Below are 21,941 nucleotides of genomic sequence, written 5' to 3'. Positions count from 1 at the left end.
CCTTGCTCCGTGCCTCAGTTTCCTCAGCTCCAGCAGCTCTGGGGGACATCACCTGGCTTCTGAAGTCATCCCCACCCCGTCTTTCCTCTCTCCCCACCCCTCAGTGTTGGCAGGGAGACCCCCAATACCTGCATCCTGCAGGGGGCCCGGGCTCCCCTCAGCCCCCCGCTTGTCCAGCACCATGTAGCCCTGCTCGTCCTCCATGGCACGAAGAGCAGGGAGGGCCCAGGGCTGGGGACAAGGAGGAGGGGACAGGAAGCCACCCCTGACCACTGGCTGGGGCTGTGACATCTGGGTGCAGAGTGGCAGCAGGGCCCGAGCTTCCTGCCAACTCACAGCCCAGTGGCCCCAAAGCTGCCAGCAGCAGCAGCCCTGACGCCCGGCTGAGGGGCACGGGAGGTTTTTCTCCAGAGAAAGGAAAGCTGGGCCTGGGGGAAAGGACAAGCAGCTACTGGGAGAGAAATGCGTAAAAAACTCTCTTTTCCCCCTCTCAACAAGGCAATGGTGAGACACAGAACACTGAACATTTTTGTGAGGCTCCTGAAGCAGCTTTGACACATCAGGGGACAAGAGCAGAGATTCTCCCCATGGCACAAACCTCCCCAAAATGGGATTTGCCTCAGCCCAGGAGGAGCAAACCAAGGAAACAGGAGGTGGGATGGCCCCAACAGCACTCCTCTCCTGTCCCCACTGCCAGCTGAACCCCCTAACTGGGATGCTGGAGGATGGATGGACTGGGAGCACTGGGAAGGGCCTCCCTGGCACAGCCACCGCCCCAGCAGCGCTCTGGCAGGGGACACGCTGAGGTTTGTCACCCACTGTCCAGGTGGGGTTCATCCCTAACACCCAGGGCTGCCACCAGCTGCTTCTGGGGCTGCTGCAGCAGCACCTTCTTGAGGGATATCAGGATCTGGGGGGGCCCAAGAGCCCTCCTGGAGCCTGGGGAACAAGGGGTGACAGAAGGGACACAGACAGCAGGTTACACTTTATTCCAACACTTGTCTCTTAGATGTGTCACAAGGGCCACCACACCCCAGCTGTGTCCCCTGGGCTGCAGAGTGGGAACATCTGCCAAGCTTGTTCACCACAAGAACAGTCAGACACTGGAATCATCTGCCAAGGGAAGTGGTGGATTTCCACACATCAGACAGTTTCAAGACTCAGCTCAACAGATGCTGGGCCACACCATATCAACTAGAGTATTTCCTAGAAAGGTTGGACCAGATGATCCTTGGGGTCCCTTCCAACCTGGCATTCTAGGATTGTAGGATGATACTACAGCATGTAGATGATACTCTTCTAGCAGCTGAGGGACTGGACCACTCTACAGCCCTCTGGACAGATCTGCTGGATTTCTTGGGCAATGCAGGATATGGAGTGTCCCAAGAAAGGCTCACATCACAAGGCAGTGTTACCTATTCAGGGGTTGAAATCACCAAGGGAAAGAGAAGGTTGAAAACTGAGCCCCAAGAGGCAAATTGCCAGTGTTACCTGCCAGAGGACAGGTGTTACAAACCCCTGCAGCCCCCCTTCCCTCCCTGCCTCTGCTGAGGATCCATCCCAGCCAGATGTTGGGATCAGAGGGAAGAGCAGGATCCCACCCCGGGGCAGGGGCCAGGTCATCTCCACTGCCTGCACCTCCTGGAGCCTGGACAAGCCAGGGCTGCATTTCAACCATCCTCCAGGCTGGCAGCTCTGCAGATTCCTGCCTTCAGGGGCCACAGGAGGAACAAAACCAGTTTCTACTTTTATTGTGACAGTTTTATACAGTCCTGGTAGAGGAGAAGCAGCAGGAGCCAACATGCAAAGCCATTCAAGTCACGGGGGCTTGAGGAAGATCCCATCAGCTCAGCTCCTACAACTGCTCTGTCACACCCATGGCAGATGCATCTCCAGGAGCCCATTTCCCTTCATGCTGCTGCTCAGTCGTGCCCCTCAGGGTGAGCAGATCCTGGCAGACACCAACCACCAGCCAGCAGGGAGGAGGAGGGGGCTGGGCTTTGCTTTTCTCTTGTGATGGGTCACCTCCCTTGTTTGACTAGAGGTCTGGGGTGCTTTGAAACCGGGAGGGCACCTCAAGTGGTGTCTGTGCCCAGAGTCTGCAGAGAAGAGGGATCCTTCAGGAAGAGGTGATGGCTTTGGCAGCCAGTCAGCAGATGAAGCTCAGGTATTTGGCTGCACTTTACCTTTTTCACAGAGCTGGGACCTCTTGGAGTCAACAGGCCTCTCCGTGCCCGTGATGGATGTTTGGGCTAAAGATTTCCAGCAGTGTCAAGAGAAACCTTTGCAAACAGAGAGCAATGGACGTCCTCGTGCAGAAGGAGCTGCTTCAGCCCTGGCAGAAGGTGGAACAAACCCCCCCAGTCCCTCACAGCAGCTGCTCTGCAGGGACATTATGTCCTCCTGCACCTCTTCCTTTGGCAGCCCTCTGCCTCCGAGCCGCAGGAGCTGTCGGAGTCGCTTCCCGAGGAAGAAGAGGAGGAAGGCTTCGAGGTGCTATAGTTCATGCTCCACACCCAGCCCAGTTTGTTGTGCAGCACCTGCTTGAGTCCTGGTGGCAGTGGCAGCACCTCCAGAGTGTCCACGTAGCCGGGCAGGAGCTGGCGCAGGCGGTAGCAGCAGAGGAACTGCAGGGAGGTGCAGCTGGCGCAGGAGCGAATCACCTTCATGCTGCTCTTGGCTGCTGTCGAGCACACCATGGGGTAGAACTTCTTGTTCTGCAGCTTGGTGGCTGCAACCCCTGCCAGGAGGGGGGAGAGCACCACAGGGGTCTCACATCAGCTCCAACAAGGTAGGGGGCTGTGAGGGACCAGCCCTCAGCACCTATACTTGCTGGAAGTGGTGTGGAAACCCCATTGTAACCCCTAAACAAAGTCTCCTTTGCACCTAAAAAGGCCTGAGAGGATGGAGAGATGGTCTGCAGGTGGCCTGAGGCTGCAGGTACAGCCACTGAGATAAGGATGGAGGGGGCAAGGTCCACTCCAGCTGCTCAGGCTTCTGACTCAAACACACTCTTGCTCATCCTTGCAAAACAAGGAAACTGCCTCTAAAACAGGGGGGCTGCAACGGGAGCTTTAGGAGCCTCCCTGACACCAGCTCTCCCCTGTTGGCCCAACACTGGACCCAGGACTGGTGACTTTCTATGACCTATCTCTCTAAACTTTCCTTCTCCTGCTCTCTCTCTCTCAATTCCTTCCTATCATCATTAAGTAACACAAGGCCTATCCATGATTTTTTTCTCAGGTTGTGCAGCTTAAACATATCTGTATTGTACCCTTGTGATCTGTCAGCCTTTATGTGGTGCAGCCTAAGATAATAATTATAGATGGTAAGTATCCATATTCCTTCTATAGCTTCCAGTAAACCTAATATTCAAATACAGACCCTGAGTGTCCTTGCACCTTCATCTGACCAAGGGCTACTGGACACTCAAGCATTTCCTCAGACTGCGACATTTTAATCACTCTCCCTGGAAGGGCCAAGTCTGAGACAAAGGTTGGATCCAGCTGGGCTCCTCTCTGAGAAGGAATTTAGAAAGCCAGGGAGTCCAGTCTGAATCTCCCTGGGTTGCCCCACTCAGGTCATAACAGGGTCTCAGTCCTCCCAGCTCCCCTGAGCCTGTCACCTGCTGAGCTGCTGGAGAGCACTTGGGAAACACCCACTTGAAACCCTCACCTGGGAAACACCTGAAACCTCCCACCCACTTCACACCTTGGTATTTTGCTCCAGCAGCATTGTGTGTCCCCCAGCCCTGCCCCAGGCTCAGCAGGGCTGTGCTGCTCCCTCCCCTGTCCCAGCCCCAGCCAGGCCCCAGGCTCAGCAGGGCTGTGCTGCTCCCTCCCCTGTCCCAGCCCCAGCCAGGCCCCAGGCTCAGCAGGGCTGTGCTGCTCCCTCCCCTGCCTCTCACCGATGCACTTGCGGTTCTTGAAGAAGGTGAGTGTCCCGTGCCACGTGTCCAGGTGCACCCCAATGATGGAGCCTTGGCCAAACCTCGAGGAGAAGCTGGTTTTGTCTCCCTTGTGATGCAGTAGCCCTGAACACAATGCCACAAATGGTGTTCAGGGGAAAGCCAGTCCTGCATAGACCCATCCCAGCTCCAACACTGCCACTTCCCCCTGGCACAGCCTCGCTCACAGCCTCAAAAAGCCCCCCTGGGCCTGGCCCTGCCCTCCCACCCCAGAGCAGGGGATAAAAAGGGGCAGGTTGAGGCTTTGTGCAGGCAGTGCCACTCAAATCCCTGATCTGTGACGTGTCCTGGCACCCTGGGAGGTCAGGCACTGGTTCCCAGGGCTCTGCAGAACACAGGCAAGGCCAGAAGCTCCAAGAGCCGGGAGCTGCTGCCAGCCCCTCTGGCTGTTGTCGATGGGGGGACTCAGGGCTCTGGTGGCTTTTCTGGCCCCCGTCCCACTCAGACCATTTAATTCTCAGCCCCTGGGACAACACGTAGGCCCAGAGCTGCCCTCCAGCTGCCCTGCCCTCTGCCACTGCCCTGCCTGCACCACCTGTGTAGGAGAGTCCCCAGCTGTCCTCATCCCTGCCCAGCAGGCTGCAGAAGGTGTGGCGGTACTTGTCCAGGTTCACATCCGACGTCCCAATTCCCACCATCTGGGAGGCAAGGCCAGGAAAAAGAACACAGACTCAGCACCTTGCCCAAGACACACAACCAAGACTCCACCTCTGGCTCTCCCCTCCTCTCCTTGGCACAGTCCAGATCACCCAGAGGTTCTGGAGCAGCCAACTCAGAGCTGTCAGGCTGGGGATGAAGGCTCCCAGCTCCAACTGCCCTTCCTTAGTCAGGAGGCCCAGCTGAACTGCTGGAGAAGCCTCCTGTCCTGTTCAGAGAATCCCAGACTGGTCTGGGTTGGAAGGGACCTTCAAGATCATCTAGATCCAACCCCCTGCATGGGCAGGGACACCTCCCACCAGCCCAGGTTGCTCCAAGCCCCATCCAACCTGCCCTTCAACACTGCCAGGGATGGGGCAGCCACAGCTTCCCTGGGCAACCTGGGCCAGGCTCTCACCACCCTCACAGCAAAGAATTTCCTCCTCATGTCCAACCTCAATCTCCCCTCTTCCAGTTTTAATCCATCCCCCTTGTCCTCTCCCTCCCTGCCCTTGTCCCAAGCCCCTCCCCAGCTTTCCTGGAGCCCCTTCAGGCACTGGAAGGTACTCTAAGGTCTCCCTGGAGTCTTCTCTTCTCCAGGCTGAACACCCCAACTCTCCCAGCCTGTCTCCAGAGCAGAGCTGCTCCAGCCCTCCCATCATCTCTGTCACCTCCTCTAGTCCCACTCAAGCAGGTCCATGTCTGCCTTATGCTGTGGGCCCCACTGCTCGACACAGCTCATCACCTGCAAAGTCATCCAGAAACCTGCTGTTGGTGCTCTCAACACCAGTGTCCAAGTCCCTGACAGAGACGTTAAATAATACTGGTCCCAGTATGGACCCGAGGGTCCCCCTCATCACTGGTCTCCACTCAGCCATTGTGCTGCTGACCACAATCTCTGAGTGTGACCCCCCAGCCATCTCCTTATCCACCAAGTGGTCCACTTGTCAGGTCCATGTCTCCAGTTTAGAATGCAGGATGTTGTGCAAAACAAACCCTTTGCACAGTTCCAGGCAGGTGGCATCAGTTGCTCTTCCCTTACCCACAAATGCTGCAACCCCATCATAGGACACCAGATTTGTCAGGCAGCCTTTGCCGTTGGTGAAGACATCCTGGCTGTCACAAATCACCTCCTTATCTTCCCTGTCCCTTATCAGTTTCCAGGAGGATCTGCTCCATCATCTTGCCAGGCACAGAGGTGAGACTGACTGGCCTCTCACTCCCTGGGTCTTCTTTTTTCAGCTTTTTAAAAATGGGGGCTGTGTCCCCTCTTATAAAATACGGGGTCTGTGTATCCCCTTTTTTAAAACAGGAGCTGTGTGTCCCCTTTTCCAGCCTGTGGGAACTTCATTTACCTGCCACAACTTCTCAACCACCCCAGGTGGCCCCTCAGCGACACCATCCACCCGCTCCCTCGTCAGGTCCCACGGGCGGTTCTTCCTTCTCTTGTTTACAGAACACTGGCCATTTCTGCCAGCCCAGAGGTGACCCCACCTCACGTACCATGTCTGTGCCATAGACTGGGGATGTCATCTTGATCTCCCAGAAGTGCTGCCCCTCGGCCAGCTCCTTGTTCCCGCGGATGGCGGCGGTGCCGCAGCTGTACTCGCTGTGGAAGTTCACCTTGCGGTTGTCGCAGCTCAGCAACGTGGCCGTGGACTTGTTCAGGTCATCCCACACCCAGTCAAAGTCTGGGAAGCAGAAAGGGGACAAGGATGGGCAGAGGTCCCCCCTCCAGGGAGCCAGCCCATAGCACAGGTAGGGGGGTTGATTTGGAGATGGGAGTTTTCCTCAGTGGGTTTTTGTTTTACCGTTGAAGAGGGGAAATCTTGAGCTTTGGAGAGTTGTTCGGGGCCTGAACTGGGCTGAGGTCCCACCAGGGAGTGTCCCACCAAAGCTGTCAGCATGAACCAGTTCCCATGGTGGCTAACATGAGCCACAGAGATGCTGTGGGCATTTCCATCCTTGGAGATTCCCAAAACTAAACAGGACAAGGCCCCTCGAGCACTCAGATCTAACTGTTACCCAAGCCACTCCTTGAGCAGGGGGAGGACTAATGACCTTCTGAGGTCAGCACTGACCAGTTCTCATTTTGGCTCACACGAGGCTCCACAGACCCAGCCAGAGCCTCCTTTCCTTCTGCCAGGCTCAAAGCTCCCTTGGGCAGCCCAAGCCAGCCCCTGCCCACCTCCCACCCTATTTTGAGCATGTCCTGCTGGGCCCCTGTCAGCTGCTCTGGGCACCAGCAGCAGGACAGCTGGAGCCATGAGGGCCAGTTTCAGCACCAGTGTGGCCAGCAGGACCAGGGCAGGGATTGTCCCCCCGTGCTGGGCACTGGGGAGGACACACCTGGAATCCTGGGGTCAGTTCTGAGTCCCTCAGGAGAAGAGGGACACAGAGGGGCTGGAGTTTCTCCAGAGAAGGGCAAGGGAGCTGGGGAAGGGGCTGGAGCACAAGTCTGAGCAGGAGCAGCTGAGGGAGCTGGGGGTGTCCAGCCTGGAGACCAGGAGGTGAGAGGAGACCTTCTGGCTTTGCAGCTGCCTGAGAGGAGGTTGGAGCCAGGGGGGTTGGTCTCTGCTCCCCAGGAACAAGTGACAGGACAAGAGGGAACGGCCTCAAGTTGCACCAGGGGAGGTTGAGATGGGATCTTGGGAACAATTTCTTGACTGAAAAGACTGGTCAGGCCCTGGCCAGGCTGCCCAGGGCAGGGATGGACTCACTATCCCTGGAGGTGCTCAAAAAATGTGGCACTTCAGGACATGGTTCAGTTGAATAGTGGTTTTGGGCTGCTGGTTGGACTTGATGATCTTAGAGGTCTTTCTCAACCTCAATGACTGTATGACTATTTTCCTACAGGCTACAGGGCCTTCAGGTGTAAAGAAAGGAGCTGGCCAGCTCAGGGCTCCTGCAGGAAGCGGAGGATCCGTGCAGGGGATCCAGTGGCACCCACCACCCCCTGGGGACTCGGGGGGTGGCCCTGGGGGAGCCCCATCCTTACACTCATCCTCCTCCCCACACTGGCAGTCCTGGAGGTGGTGCAGGCCATGCAGGCTGGAGCAGTAGGGAGCTTCACTCTGGCTCTCACAGTTGCAGTAGGACTCTCCGGTGACGGGGATGGCGCTGGGGATGGAGGGTGAGAGGGAGGAGAACTCCAGCTCTGAGTCTGAGTCACTGTGCTGCAGGGAGAGCAGAGGGGTGGTCAGTATGGATTGTCCCCAGGCTCAGGGAGCTGGACTGGGAGACAGGTCTGAAGGTTTGGTGGCCGCAGGGGGAGGTCCCCAGGGGTGGGGACATCCCCAGGCTCGTGCCCCAAGCTGGCGAGGGGCTGTGTCAGCTGAATGACCCAGCTCTGGGGCCTGTGCTGGAGACCCTCCTGCAACCAGGCTGGATGCAGGAATGTCCTGGTTGTGTCTGCAGGCTGTGCAGGCTCCATGGCTGGAGACATTCCAAACCCAGCTGGACACCATCCTGTGCAACTTGCTCTGGGTGACCCTGCTCTGGGAGGGAGACTGGACTGGATGATCTCCAGAGGTCCCTCCCAACCCCCAACGTTCTGTGATCCTGTGGTTCTGAGCCTTCCAGGGGCCAGGAGCTGTCACAGCAGGCAAGCAACATGACCCTCCAAGCCTTTCACAGCCACATTTTAAAACAAAATCTGGAAAATGTCAATGGGCAGGTCCCAGCCACCCAGGCAAGGAACCACCACAGCAGAGCACACTGCCCTGGAGAGCCTGGGGGTGATGGAGGAGAGAGGGGGGCAGAGAGGAGGAAAAGGGACAGGAGGGCAGGCAGGGGAGGGGGCAGAGCAAAGGGGACCCAGCTGAGCAGCCCAGCTGCAAACAGGCCCATGGGAACCTGAGGAAGGATTAAAAGGCTTTTGTTTGCTTCCATGCACCAACACCAAAACTCAATTTACTGTCCCCCAGGGCCAGGAGACCAAAGGGTCCAGGTGCTGTAGAAGTCAAAGCCCCACCTCACTGCTGATGGCACGTGAGGCTCAGTGCCACCTGATGGAGTCTCTCACAGGTTGCAGGGAGTTACTCAGGGTTTACGTGCTGGTCAGGAGGACCTGCTTGTTATTCATCCCCAAGGCAGATTTATAAGAAGGATTTAAAGACAAAACTCATGTTCTTGCAGCTGTTTGAAATACTTACATACTGCCCACCCTCCTCCTCCAGCCTGCACACTAAAACCTGGATTTCTGTCTTCCACTGGCCCTTCCTGCCTGCTGCTGTCTAGAAATCCAGCTCTTCCCAGTACTGCAGAAACACAAAGCTGCTCTGGGTGCAGAAAGAAGGCTCATTTGCTGGGAGCCCAGGGCCTGGGTTTGGACACGGGGCTCTAGGCCAGCTCTGCAGCCCCAGCAGCACCTCCCCGTGTCCCCAGCACCACCCAGGGAACTGAACTCAGTGGAAGAACCAGGGAAAAGGGGAGGGATGAAGCCAAGTCCCTCCTCACACTGACTGAACACAGACAGAACTGATATTCCACACGTGTGTTTGGAACACACATTCCAAAATGTGATGGAATTTCAGCCTGGAGAGATGGGAGGCTGTAACTTGGCAGCCCCACTCCCTGCACCAGAGCAGAAGTCAGCCCAGCAGCAAGCCAGACTGGAGAACCCAGCCAGTTTCAACAGGTATTTAGATCACTACTTCAAAAAGAACTATTTGGAAAATAGTGTTTGTACTTCATGTACCACACACACCTTTTGTATGTTTACATAAAAAAAAACATTTAGCTTCATATTGATCAGCTCCCTGGCGCAGCCAACAAGGTGTGGAGCACAACTGAGTATTATGAGGAGCAGCTAAGGTCTCTGCTTCCCAGGAACAAGGGATGGGACCAGAGGAACCAGCCTCAAGTTGCACCAGGGGAGGTTGAGATGGGATCTTGGGAGGAACTTCTTCCCTGAAGGAGTGGTCAAGCAGGCTGCCCAGGGCAGGGGGGGGAGTCCCCATCCCTGGAGGGGTTTGAAAGACCTGTAGACGTGCTGAGGGACATGGGGCAATGCTGGCCTTGGCAGGGCTGGGGGAAGGGTTGGACTGGGTGATCTTAAAGGTCTTTTAGAACTTAAGTTATTCTACAGTTTCGTGGACATAGTGGTGTCAGGTTGGCAGTTGGACTTGATGATCTTTTCCAACCTTAATGACTCCACAACCAGGGAGCAGACGTGGGGCAGCTGAGCCTGCCCTGGGAAGGGGCTGGGAGCCCCACATCAGGGCAGGGAGGCAGCGGGTTGATTCCATTAACCCCTCTCTAATCACACCCAGGTCTGTGCCCTGAACCACAGACCCGAGCGCCTTCAGGCCGTGCCTGCAGCGGGGGAGAGGAGACATCTCCCCCACGTCCCCAAAGCCACCCAGCACCCTCCTTACCTGCCCATCAGAGTCGTACCCCCAGCCTCGGGCACCGGGGGCCTGGGGGGGTGGCAGGGGGAGTGCCCGGGGGTCTCCCTCGCGCCGCCCCCCGCTCAGCACCAAGTGCCAGGCCCTGCTGCCGCGCGGGCGCCGCGCCATGTCGCGCCGGGACAGGTAGGCTGTGGGGAAAGGACACCAGGGTCACACGTCGTGTCCCACTGCCACCCACCGGGCTCCCCCCACTCAACAACCTCCCCCAGGTCACCACAGAACCCCCCCCCAGGAACGGATCAGGTCTGCACAGGCACCCTCAGGGGATCAAGTGACACTACGTCCCTCTCGCATCGCAGCCTCGGTCTCTTTCTTCAAGGCAACTTCCCCCTGAGCCCAAGAGCTGAAATGATCCTGGAAAACGTTCCCAAGACCTGGTGGCAACAGCTGCGCCCTCTGGCAGTGCGTGCGCCCAGCATCTGCCTCTCAGCGCTGGCCTGGGCAGCATCAGGATCTTCAGTCACCAAGAGGTGGCCTCCTCAGAGCCCGGCCACCCTCTGGTGGCTGCTTGGGCTCAGGCCACACGGCTTGGCCACCTCCAGTGCCTTGGCCACCACCAGGCCAAGCTCTGGGGGGCAGTGAAGGCTGCTCGTTCCCCTCGGGGGGGCAGGGAAGGCTGCTCGTTCCCCTCGGGGGGGCAGGGAAGGCTGCTCGTTCCCCTCTGAGCAGCTGCCCACTGTGAGAAGACTTTGCTCTCAGCGTCTCGGGGGCGGGGGGACGGGACAGAACACTTCCCTGCTCCCTGAAGGGAAACCAGCCTTTTCAGGAACCTGTCCCGACTTGCCTTAAGGGCGACAGGCAGAAGTGAAGCGGCCCCTTCTCTGTCCTGATTCAAGCCAGGACGTTCTTTCCAAACAAGTTTCCACGGGCTCCTTCTCTGCCCCCGGCCTGACAGGACACAGGGGAGCGCCGCCCTGGGTGTGCCAGGGAACCTCCACACCCCACCTCATTTCCCGAGGTTGTTTGTTGATGGTTTTTTTGCAGGGAGCAGCTCCGTCCCGCACACACACCCGGGCTCAGCCCCGTCCCCGCCGCTCCTGAGCCTCGCAGCCCGGCAGCTCCCGGACAAGCAGGCCCGGCCGTGCCCAAGGATGCCGGGAAGCGCTCGGGACACCCCACCCGCCGAGATGACGAGGCTCCCACCTCCGCCCGGCACCTAACGCCAGGCTAAAGCCCCCTTCCCGGGCCCGGCACAGCCCCCTTCCCGGGCCCGGCACAGCCCCCCCCGCCGCCCGGGGCCCAGCCGCTCCTCCGGTGCCGAGCCGGCCGGGGTTGGGGGGGGGGGAGAGGGATGCGGGGGGACCTGCCGCGGGGCGTCCCTCTGCCCTGACAACCCTCCGGGCCCTGCAGCCCCCGCGGGAACCGCCTTCCCAGGCACCCACCGGAGAGGGAACCGGCGGCCGCACCGCGCGCGGGCGGGCGGGCAGGCCCCGCTCTCCCCGGGCCGGGCCGCCACGCTGGGGCCGCACAGCTCAGCCCAGTCCGGTCCAGTCCAGTCCAGTCCAGTCCAGTCCAGCCCTCGGGTCCCCCCAGCACCCCCAGTTCCCCCGCCCCGCTCCCCCCGGGGCCCCCGCCCCACCTGGGCCCGCCCGCTCCCGCCGCGCTCTGACCTACTTTCCCCTCCCGGGACATAAACAATTCCCCCCCTCGGCACCGCCCCCCTCTAAAGCGCCCATTGGCTGCGCCGGCGCCGCTCCCGCACGCCATTAGTCGAGCGCCCCGTCACTCACAGAGGATGTAAGGAGGAGGGAGGGGCGATGTCTGAGGTGAGGGGCAGCGCCATTGGCTGCGCCGCACGTCAATCTTCGGGGAGCCGCGCCATTGGGGCGGCCGCCGCTGAGGGGGAAAACACCGCTCCCATTGGCTGGCGGAGGCAGAGGGAGGGTTGGATTGGCTGCGGGGCCTTGGGGGGGGTGGGTTCCGGCTAAAAGCGCGGCTCGCGATTGGTTGCGGCGCCTGCCAGTCCGCGGGGGGGCGGGGCGTTAGGAGGGCGGAAGGCGGAAGGCGGAAGCGGGCGGCGCCGGCAGCGGCATGGAGGAGGCGGCCGGGGGTGAGCGGGGGCTGGAGCCGGCCCTCGGGGATGGAACCGGCCCTCGGGGCTGGAGCCGGCCCTCTGCGGGGCGAGAGATCCCGGGGTGGCCCCCTGCCTGACCGAGGGGCCGCAGCCCGCCTCACCGGGGACGTCCCGCCAAGATTTGCCGGGTGTGGCGGGGCCCGTGTCCGGTTTCCGGGGGGTTCCGGGGTGCCCGGGCCCGGCGCGGCCCTGAGGCGGCGGGCCCAGCTGCGGGGGGATGGCGGCTGTGCCTTGCTGGAGGCTCGGGCCTGCGTCCCTCTGCGGGGAGCACTGAGTGGCCCGGGTCTGGCGCTGCCGGTGCCGGCGGGCCGGTCTCCCGGGAGCAGCTCCCTGCCGGGGCTCCGTCTCCCTCCTCCCCGCCCTCCCTCCTCCCCGCGCTCCCCGTTACCGTCGGTGGAGGTCCGGATGAGGTCCGCCACGGTGCGTGCGGGCTCCATGCCGTCGGTGCCGGCCCCGCTGTGGTCCCGAGCGGCGCGGGGGCGAGATGGGCCTGGTGCGGTGACTCAGTGGCCGGTAGTGACGGGGCGCCCGGGAACGCGGGGCCGGGGCGGGGGTTTGTTTGGCTGCCGCCGGAGCTCCCTGTCCGACCCCCTGTGCATCCCGGGGTCGGGGAGCCGGCCCCCGCCGTTCCCGGCTCTGTGCTGCCGGGCCGGGGCGGCTGAGCCCGAAGCGGAGGCCCCGGCGGTGCTGCCAGCCCGGCGGGGAACGGCAGGAGGGGAGCGGGGCCCGGGGGAGGCACCGACGTGGCGAGGAGGAAGGAAACGCCAAGGGACTGAGCTCACCGGCAGCTCCCGGGAGGCTCGGCCTGAGCAGCCCTGGGCTGTTTGTTGCTTGGCAGCTGAGGTCATCAGGGCAAGGCCTTTGCTTCCCGCCGTGTTCCCTGCCGTGGCTCTTGGTGGCCCTTCTCTGGTGGCCGAGGGGCTGTGGCACATCCCTCTCTTCTTCCCCTGTCCCTCGGGAGCTGTGCTGGAGCAGGGGCAGCCACTGGCTCCCTCGGCAGGGGCCGCTCGGGCGCTGCTCTCTGCACCGGGAGAGACCCCGCGGCCTGGGCGCTGTTCCTGGGAGAGGTTCTGATGCCTCCTCCGTGTTCTCCTTCCTCCCAGAGAGAAGCAACCTGGCCGGGGTGCGGCACATCCTGCTGGTGCTGTCCGGGAAGGGCGGCGTGGGGAAGAGCACCATCTCCAGCCAGCTGGCCCTGGCCCTGCAGCACTGCGGGAACAGGGTGAGCCAGGGCTGGGGCTGAGCTCCAGCTCCCCTTGGAACAGGGCAGGGAGGGAGAGGACAAGGGGGGTGGATTAAAACTGGCAGAGGGGAGATTGAGGTTGGACATGAGGAGGAAATTCTTGGCTGTGAGGGTGGTGAGAGCCTGGCCCAGGTTGCCCAGGGAAGCTGTGGCTGCCCCATCCCTGGCAGTGTTGAAGGGCAGGTTGGATGGGGCTTGGAGCAGCCTGGGCTGGTGGGAGGTGTCCCTGCCCATGCAGGGGGTTGGATCTAGATGATCTTGAAGGTCCTTCCAACCCATTCCATGATTCTCCCTCACCATGGGCTGGGCTTTGCTCATCCTTTACACATCCACGTCCTGTGGGGGTGACATGTAGGTCCTTTGTGCAACTGTTGGGGACAGTGACTTGGGTGGGTTTTATCCTGTCCTTGGTTCAGCACAGGTAACCACAGGGACCTTTCTCTCTATCCAAGAGACTAAAATGATCTGAGAACCATTGTTGGCTTTGAAGCCAAGGAGCCCAGAAATGGCTTTGCTGGTTTGTGGTGTCACCCACCCTCCCTTTGTGGGGTGAAGTGGGTGAGCTAAAGGATGGGCTTACAATGGGAAAAAGGGAATTGTGGGGGCAGGGACAGGCTGAATCCCACAAGGATTTTCTTAAAGGCTCCTTAGAGTCAATGCCACTTGGGTCCTGGGCAGGTGTCTGGGATAAAGATCTCCTGGAGATGCTCCTTGGGAGGGAAGGAGACCAGGAGAGCAGTCAAATTTGAAAGCAGGTCTTTGTGCTTCAAATCCAGCTCTGCTGAGCTCCAGAGTGTGTCCCCACAGAGTGTTGGCAGTGGCCAAAATCTGGTTGCTGCCTGTCCCAGGGGAAGGAGCTGGGAGCTGCCCACCCCTGCCTGAGAAGCTCTGCCTTGTCACCCACAGGTGGGGATCCTGGACGTGGACCTTTGTGGCCCCAGCATCCCCCGCATGTTCCGGGTGCAGGACAAGGACGTGCACCAGTGTGACAGTGGTTGGGTCCCTGTCTTCGTGGGCCAGGACAAGAGCATCTCCCTCATGTCCATTGGTTTCCTGCTGGAGAGGCCAGATGATGCTGTGGTGTGGAGAGGACCCAAGAAGAATGGTACAGTTGGGTTTTGGTGCTGGTTGGTGGCCACACTTTCCAGTGTGAGGAACCTTCTGTTGAACCCCCCTGGAGGTGGTGGTTGTTCCTGCTGGGGGACAGGTCATTCTTAGAGTGCTGGGGGTTGGAAGGGACCTCTGGAGATCACCCAGTCCAACCTCCTGCCAGAGCAGGGTCACCTGCAGCAGATCCCACAGGAACATGTACAGGTGGGTTGGGATGTCTCCAGAGAAGGAGCCTCCACAGCCTCTCTGGGCAGCCTGGCCCAGGGCTCTGCCACCCTCACAGGTCTCCAGTGGGTTCAGATCCCTCAGGGACATGTTGTGCTGCCAGGCAGCCCTGTCCTTGTCACCCAGGGTGCCTCCCCACCCCTGCCCCCCTGCTCCCAGGGCACCTACTGAAACCTGCTGGGGTTGGATTTTGTTTTTCCTGCCCTTTTTGTTTCCGTAGCTTTGATCAAACAGTTTGTTACTGACGTGGCCTGGGGGGACCTGGACTTCCTCATTGTGGACACACCACCAGGCACGTCGGACGAGCACATCTCCACGGTGGAGGCCCTGAGGCCCTACCAGCCTCTTGGAGCAGTCCTGGTCACAACACCCCAGGTGGGCAGGGAGCTGCTGGGGTGGGGAAGCTGGAGGTCCTGGGGCAGGGGTGGGGAAGCTGGAGGTCCTGGGGCAGGGCTGGGGAAGCTGGAGGTCCTGGGGCAGGGCTGGGGAAGCTGGAGGTCCTGGGGCAGGGCTGGGGAAGCTGGAGGTCCTGGGGCAGGGCTGGGGAAGCTGGAGGTCCTGGGGCAGGGCTGGGGAAGCTGGAGGTCCTGGGGCAGGGCTGGGGAAGCTGGAGGTCCTGGGGCAGGGCTGGGGAAGCTGGAGGTCCTGGGGCAGGGCTGGGGAAGCTGGAGGTCCTGGGGCAGGGCTGGGGAAGCTGGAGGTCCTGGGGCAGGGCTGGGGAAGCTGGAGGTCCTGGGGCAGGGCTGGGGAAGCTGGAGGTCCTGGGGCAGGGCTGGGGAAGCTGGAGGTCCTGGGGCAGGGCTGGGGAAGCTGGAGGTCCTGGGGCAGGGCTGGGGAAGCTGGAGGTCCTGGGGCAGGGCTGGGGAAGCTGGAGGTCCTGGGGCAGGGCTGGGGAAGCTGGAGGTCCTGGGGCAGGGCTGGGGAAGCTGGAGGTCCAGGGAGGGTGGGGGGCAGGAAAGCTGGAGGTCCTGTGGTAGGGTTGGGGGGGAAAGCTGGAGGTTCTGGGTGGGCTTCTGCCTCTGGGCATGGTTTTGGGGGGTCAGGCACCCCAGGGTGGGTGTCTGTACAGATCTGTCCGTGGCTGCTTGTTCTGCACATCTGCCTTGTCTGATCCAGCCCCACAGTCTGGACAGACAGACAGACAGACACCCCTGAGCTCCCCTGCTCCCCCCACAGGCTGTGTCGGTGGGAGATGTGAGGAGGGAGCTGACCTTCTGTAAGAAGACAGGTCTACAGGTGCTGGGCATCGTGGAGAACATGAGTGGCTTCGTCTGCCCACACTGCTCTGTGAGTTCCTTGGCTCTTGTGGGTTCCCCTTGGTGAGGGGGTACTGGGGGACCTGGGGCCCTGGGTGGGAAACTGGCAAATGCCACGAGGTTCCATCTAAACAGGAGGAACTTCCTCACTTTTGAGGGTGACAGAGCCCTGGGACAGGCTGCCCAGAGAGGCTGTGGAGGCTCCTTCTGTGGAGACATTCCAACCCCAGCTGGAGGTGTTCCTGTGGGATCTGCTGTAGGTGACCCTGCTCTGGCAGGGGCTTGGACTGGGTGATCTCCAGAGGTCCCTTCCAAACCTGACCACTCTGATGCTGTGAGCCAGGGGGACCAGAAGCTGCTGTGTGTTGGCTTTGAAAGGAGACCTGAAGAGCAGGAGAAGGGCAGGGCAGTGTCCTGGGGCTGGCAGGAGGAGAGAGCTGACCCTGCTCTGGGGCTTCTGACTCACCACCCTGTTCTTCCACCTCCAGGAGTGCACAAACATCTTCTCCAAAGGGGGAGGTGAGGAGCTGGCCAAGGACTCTGGGGTCCCCTTCCTGGGTGAGTGACTTCTTGAGCAGAGCTCTGTGGGGGTTGGATGGACACAGTGTCACAGGGACAGGCAGAATGGGCTCTGGTCCCTCTGAGCCCCTGGCACCTGCTTGGTGCTGAGATGTGCTTCTTGCTTTGCTTCTCTACCATCCCAAGCTGCTCCAAGCAGGCACCTGGCCCTGCTGGGGTATTGACAGTGGTGGTGGCATCCCAAGGACAACTTAAGCAAGCTTGAAGTGGCCCAAGAGCCATCCTGGAATGCCCTGGAAGTGTCCCTGAGAAGTGGGGCAAATCCAGTTCTCCAGACAGGGTGGGACAGGGCTGAAGGGTGTCCCTCATGAAACACTGTGATGTGGTCCTGGACCTAGAGGGAGTGGTTGCTGGTGGGATGTAGCTTCTGGAGAGCTCTGAGGGCAGTGGTCACCCTCCTAAGTGCTGCTCCCCTCCAGAGATGACCCTGTCAGGATATTTCTTTGATATCTCAACTCCAGGCCTTGCAAGGAGCAAGCAGTGACCAGTTCCTCCTCTCCCTCAGGCTGTGTTCCCCTGGACCCCCAACTCAGCCAGAGCTTGGAAGAGGGCAAGGATTTCATCCAGGAGTTTCCCAAGAGCCCGGCCTTCCCTGCCTTGGCTCACATCACCCAGCAGATCTTGGCTGGGATGAGGCAACAGAGCTCCTGAGGAGAGGATGGAGCTGGAACCTTGAAGCCCCTGGTCTGGCAGCCAACAGGGAAGGGGGATGGAGAAGCTCTTGAACTTGGAAACTGTCTCAGGGGGGTGATGGAGGGAGGGTGGAACACTCACAGTGATCCAGAAGGGAAGTGCTGCTCTGTCCCCCTGAATCTGAGGAGACCCTGGATCATCTGGCTGGGGGGCTCCACGTGCTGCTGCCTTCTCCTGCTTCCCTTGCCTGATGGATTTGGTGGTGCTGGGCTCAGGGAGGTGGGGCTGGATGCTCCCCTGCACACCCAGGCCAGGCCACCTCGCTCCAACCTCTGGGATCACCGGTTCCTGATGGGCTGCTGAGGACATGGCATGTGCTTGATGTCAGAAGATGACTTGAGGAGACCAACCACCCCTCTGAGGGCTCCATCCCACCGGGCTGGAGGCACCAGGCCTCTTGCTCTGCTGGGAGTTGCCATCACTCAGGAATCTCTTTCTTTTTTGAAAGGTCCCAGGCAGTAAATATTTCTTAAAATCCATGTCTGTGAGATGTTCTTCCAGGGCTTCAGGCCTCCTTGTGGCTGGGAGCCTTGGCATGGTCAGCACTGCACCTGCCTCTAGGGAATTCCTGCTTTCTCCTCCGTTTCCTTCCTGGGAATCAGCTCGATCTTTCCTCCAGCTTCTCAAGATCCAGCCAGTCCCCTCATCCTGCTGAAAGCCAGTCCTGACAGGAGGCTCTGCCAAGGCCCTTCTCCACACGTGGTTCTTCTCCATGTCCTGCTGTGTCTCCTGTTCCCTTGGACCCGGAGCTGCTGCTCCCATGGGACCTGCTCTCCTCTGGCAGCCTTGAGTTAAGCTGGGGAAGCAAACAGAGGTGATGTCCTTCAGCTTATCTCCTTCCCTGCTGGACTCTGTGCCCCTCCTGCCTTCTCCATGCTCAGGACCCTCCCTGGCAGCTGTGGTTTGGAGGAGACCAGGGTGAGACTCTCCCATTTCCACTGCCCCAGCTGGAATTCAACTGGTCACTGGAGGGGAGAGCAGGAGGAGCAGCTGTCCCTGCTCCCACAGCGAGGACTCCCACCTGACCAGGTTTCCCCATCTGCAGCTTTCCTGGAAAACTTGCTTTGACCTTTGATCATTGATCTGAGATTTGGAGAACAGGGCTGGAATCTGACGGGGCCTGTTGGGTTTCTGCAGGATGACCAGGAACCCTCCTTGGGCACATGCCACCCACCTGGGCCTTGCAGAATAGGTGCTGCAGGTTCCTCCAGCATCACCCTGCACCCTTTGCCAGCCCCTGGGGGCTCCCAGAAGACCCCCCAGCTGGGTGCAGCACGTGCTTTGGAAAAAACATACTTACAAGGTGGGTTGCAATAGCTCCAAAGGTTTATTTGTCTGCTGGGATTTATCAGGAAAGTGATGTGTGCCTCTCCCTGCCCACACCTGCTGGGACAGGAGGGACTCCACGGGGTGGGACCTCCTTCCCCACTCCTGCCAGGGGGCCTTTTAGGGTTTCTCAGCTGCTCTGTGGCAGGAGAACGCTTTGGGTTTGTTCCAGTGCTGAGTCCTGGCCCTGGCTGTGGGGTGGCTCTGGGCTGGGGGCTTTTCCCCCATCCTGGAGGCTCGGAGATCATGGAATCCCAGACTGGTTTGGGTGGGAAGGGACCTTCAAGATCATCCAGATCCAACCCCCTGCCATGGGCAGGGACACCTCCCACCAGCCCAGGCTGCTCCAAGCCCCATCCAACCTGCCCTTCAACACTGCTAGGGCTGGGGCAGCCACAGCTTCCCTGGGCAACCTGTTCCAGTGTGATGTTCCTGGTGGGGGTGGTTGCTCCAGGAGCTGCTGTTGCAATATGAAAGTTCTGAAATCTTAAATTTTTGAAGCCTGGGGACCTGGTGCCCATCCAGCACAGCCCAGGCCCAGCTCTCCCTGCTGTGGCAGCACCAAGGTGGGCAGCTGGAGGTGGTGGTGGCAAGAGCTGGGGTGACCACAGAGCTGGAGCTCCTGCTGCTGCCCCCGGGGAACCCAAGGTGTGTGGCCAGGGAGGTGACCAGACCAGTGGCCGTGGCCAGGAAGCAGCGTGTCCTCCAGGAAGGGCCAGTGCACCTCAGCAGTGGGCAAAGCTGTCCTCAGTGGTGTCGCGGAGGTCCAGGCCCGCCATGGCCGGGGGGTGGAGGCAGGTGAGGTTGTTGTAGGTGTAGATGGGGACGTGGGTGTCGTCCCCCTCGGCCACCGACTGCACGAAGCGCGGGACCACCACGGGGTGCTGCAGGGAGAAGTCCCGCAGCCCCTTCAGGGAGCAGTTGCAGTGCCAGTTGTTGCCCCCCAGCCACAGCTGCTCCAGGGCGAAGGAGGGGCACAGGAAGCCCACCGAGAAGGTCTCCAGAGAGTTGTTCCTCAGGCTGAGGTACCTCAGGTTGGCCAGAGGGGAGATGACAGTGGTGTCCAGCGTCTCCAGCTGGTTATGGGAGAGGTCGAGCCAGAAGAGTCTCTTGAGCGGGCTGAAGGTGTCCTGGGAAATCTCCAGGAGCTGGTTGGAGGAGAGGAAGAGGTACTCCAGGTTGCTGAGGCCCACGAAGAGCTGGGGTGAGAGGTGGCTCAGCCTGTTGTGCTTCAGGTCGAGCTCCAGGAGCTCGTGCAGGTCGCTGAAGCTCTGGTCCTCGATGAGGGAGATGGTGTTGTGCTGCAGGAAGAGCCTCCTCAGGCTGGACAGGCCGGAGAAGGTGTTTGCCCGGATCCTGCCCAGGCAGCTGTGCTCCAGGTGGAGGCTGTGCAGCTTGGTGACCCCCTTGAAGACATAGCTGGGGAGGACCTTGATGCAATTGGCTGACAAGTGCATCACCGCCACGTTGTACAGCCCCAGGAAGGCCCCGACCCGGATGTCTTGTAGCTGGTTGTTGTTGAGGCTGAGGACCTCCAGCTGGCCCAGCCCATCAAAGGTCCTTTCTGCCAGGCTCCGGATCCTGTTGTGCCCCAGCTGCAGCTCCTCCAGGAACTGGAGGTCTTTGAAAGTCCTGGGCCTCAGGCTGGTGATGGAGTTGGTGGACAGCCGGAGGACGTGCAGGTTGAGGAGGCCCAGGAAGGTGTCGTCGAAGAGCGAGGCGAGGCGGTTGTGGGAGAGGTCCAGCCACCTGAGGGACTTCATGCCCACGAAGGCGCGGGGCGCGATGGCGTTGATCTGGTTGTGGTTCAGGTACAGCTTCTGGAGCTTCTGCAGCTTGACAAAGACGTTGATCTTGATGCCCTTGAGTGCATTTCCACTCAGGTCCAGCTCCTTCAGCTCGGTAAGGCTGCAGAAGAGCTGGTGTTGGAGGTAGGGGAGCTTGTTCCCGGCCAAGATCAGCTCCCTCAAGTTGGGCAAGTCATGGAAGACCTTGTCAGGCAGGACCACCAGCGAGTTCCAGCCCAGGTTCAGGTACCAGAGGTTGGAGAGCCCAGCAAAGAGCCCTTCCTCCACCTTGCTGAAGTAGTTGTTGTTGAGGCTGAGGGACACGAGGTTCTGGGTGTGCAGGAAGGTGTGGGGAGCCAAGTACTTGAGGCGGTTGCGTTCCAGGTGGAGGTGGTAGAGGCCCCTCAGCCCGTGGAAGGCGTGCTGCTCCACCGTGACCAGCTGGCTGCTCTGCAGGTCCAGGAAGTCCAGGGCTGAGAGGTTCCTGAAGGCAGCAGCCGGCAGCAGGGTGAAGTTGTTGCCGTCCAGCCAGAGGGCCTTGGCGTTGGGGGGCAGGTCCTCGGGCAGGTGGGTCAGGTTGCGGGCGCTGCAGAAGACGTTGAGCTCCTCGCTGTAGTCGTCCAAGCTGCAGGCACAGGGGCTGGGGCAGCGTGGGGGGTCTGTGGTGTCCCCCTGCTCCTTGGGACTCTCCTCCCCGGGGGGCTGGGAGGCGCTGGCCAGCAGCAGGGCCAGGGGGAGCAGGAGGGTGACACCTGCTGTGGGGCGTGGGGGAAAGGGGACATTGTCAGTGCGGGGTGGTGGATGCCCTAGGGGACCCCCCCCAGGTCCCTTTTAAGACCCACCCCCACCCCCCCTGGGTCTTGGGGTGATGGCTGCCCCCCCTGGGACCCACCAAGACTATCCTGGGACTCTCCTGGGTCATGGAGTGATGGCTGCCCCCCCTGGGACCCACCAGGACCCCCTGGGTTCATGGAGTGATGGCTGCCCCCCCCCCTGGGACCCACCAGGACCCCCTGGGTTCATGGAGTGATGGCTGCCCCCCCCCTGGGACCCACCAGGACCCCCTGGGTTCATGGAGTGATGGCTGCCCCCCCCCTGAGACCCACCAGGACCCCCTGGGTTCATGGAGTGATGGCTGCCCCCCCCCGGGACCCACCAGGACCCCCTTGGTTCATGGAGTGATGGCTGCCCCCCCCTGGGACCCACCAGGACCCCCTGGGTTCATGGAGTGATGGCTGCTCCCCTGGGACTCCCATGGGTTGTGGGGCAGTGGCAGCCCTAGGAGAAACACCCCCCCAATCCCCCCGGGACCCCTCCTGGCTCATGGGGTGATGGCTGTTCTAGGGATCACCCTGGACCATGGGACAATAGCTGCCTCATGGGGCTCCCCCTGAAACCCCCCCTGGTTCCCCCTGCCTCGTGGGCTGCCCTGTAGAGCACCCTCGTGGGACCTCCCTGAGGGTCTGGGGTGGTGGCTGTTCTAGGGATCACCCTGGCTCGTGGGATTCTGGCTGCCCTATAGGGGACCCTCCTGGGACCTCCCTGAGGTTGTGGGGTGATGGCTGCCCCAGGGGAGCCCCAGAACCTCCCTCCCCCCCTGGGTGCCTGCGATGCCAGGGGGTGGGTGGAGGGCT

The 21,941-nt window shown here is 60.8% G+C and overlaps 3 protein-coding genes and 1 long non-coding RNA gene across 10 annotated transcripts in view; 1 reads left to right on the top strand and 3 right to left on the bottom strand.

The window, feature by feature from the left end:
• Positions 1–974: 974 nt before the first annotated feature.
• SPSB3 (splA/ryanodine receptor domain and SOCS box containing 3) lies at positions 975–11,647 on the bottom strand. 6 transcript variants are annotated; one of them, XM_051631968.1, is made up of 7 exons: positions 11,629–11,647; positions 9,982–10,142; positions 7,602–7,779; positions 6,107–6,294; positions 4,503–4,605; positions 3,908–4,033; positions 975–2,740 (listed from the first exon to the last, which is right to left on the bottom strand). In XM_051631968.1, exons 2-7 carry the CDS (start codon positions 10,120–10,122, stop codon positions 2,394–2,396), a joined length of 1,083 nt encoding a protein of 360 aa, XP_051487928.1. In that variant the 5' UTR covers positions 10,123–10,142; positions 11,629–11,647; the 3' UTR covers positions 975–2,393. The 6 variants fall into 6 exon arrangements, with proteins under 6 accessions (XP_051487928.1, XP_051487926.1, XP_051487925.1 ...); XM_051631966.1 differs by having other exon boundaries at positions 11,625–11,643; XM_051631965.1 differs by lacking the exon at positions 11,629–11,647 and adding an exon at positions 11,594–11,623.
• Positions 4,612–21,941, bottom strand: part of IGFALS (insulin like growth factor binding protein acid labile subunit) — a 17,926-nt gene continuing 596 nt past the window's right edge. Inside the window, exons 2-3 of one of the 2 annotated variants that reach the window (XR_007890857.1) lie at positions 18,934–21,062; positions 4,612–5,004 (exon numbers count right to left, since the gene is read on the bottom strand). Coding sequence is in view for 1 of the 2 variants with exons in the window: in XM_051631925.1 (XP_051487885.1) it covers positions 19,246–21,059 (1,814 nt within the window). In the remaining variant the exon portion in view is untranslated. Of the gene's footprint in view, positions 5,005–18,502; positions 21,063–21,941 lie in introns of those variants that run through there. The other variant, XM_051631925.1, reaches the window with a different exon arrangement.
• On the top strand, positions 12,017–17,673 carry NUBP2 (NUBP iron-sulfur cluster assembly factor 2, cytosolic). The gene is made up of 7 exons (XM_051631982.1): positions 12,017–12,064; positions 13,192–13,310; positions 14,238–14,436; positions 14,887–15,041; positions 15,843–15,953; positions 16,411–16,480; positions 17,007–17,673. The coding sequence occupies exons 1-7, from the start codon at positions 12,046–12,048 to the stop codon at positions 17,150–17,152; spliced, it is 819 nt and encodes a 272-aa protein (XP_051487942.1). The 5' UTR covers positions 12,017–12,045; the 3' UTR covers positions 17,153–17,673.
• The window catches only part of LOC127390409 (uncharacterized), a 12,920-nt gene continuing 9,481 nt past the window's right edge, over positions 18,503–21,941 (bottom strand). The window contains exon 2 of the long non-coding RNA XR_007890859.1: positions 18,503–18,845. This is a non-coding gene — a long non-coding RNA (uncharacterized LOC127390409). The remainder of the gene's footprint in view (positions 18,846–21,941) is intronic.

This window comes from Apus apus, chromosome 14, assembly GCF_020740795.1.
Source record: "Apus apus isolate bApuApu2 chromosome 14, bApuApu2.pri.cur, whole genome shotgun sequence".
Taxonomy (NCBI): Eukaryota; Metazoa; Chordata; class Aves; order Apodiformes; family Apodidae; genus Apus; species Apus apus.
Note: the sequence above shows the minus strand (reverse complement) of the source record. Positions and strands in the feature narration are given on the sequence as shown.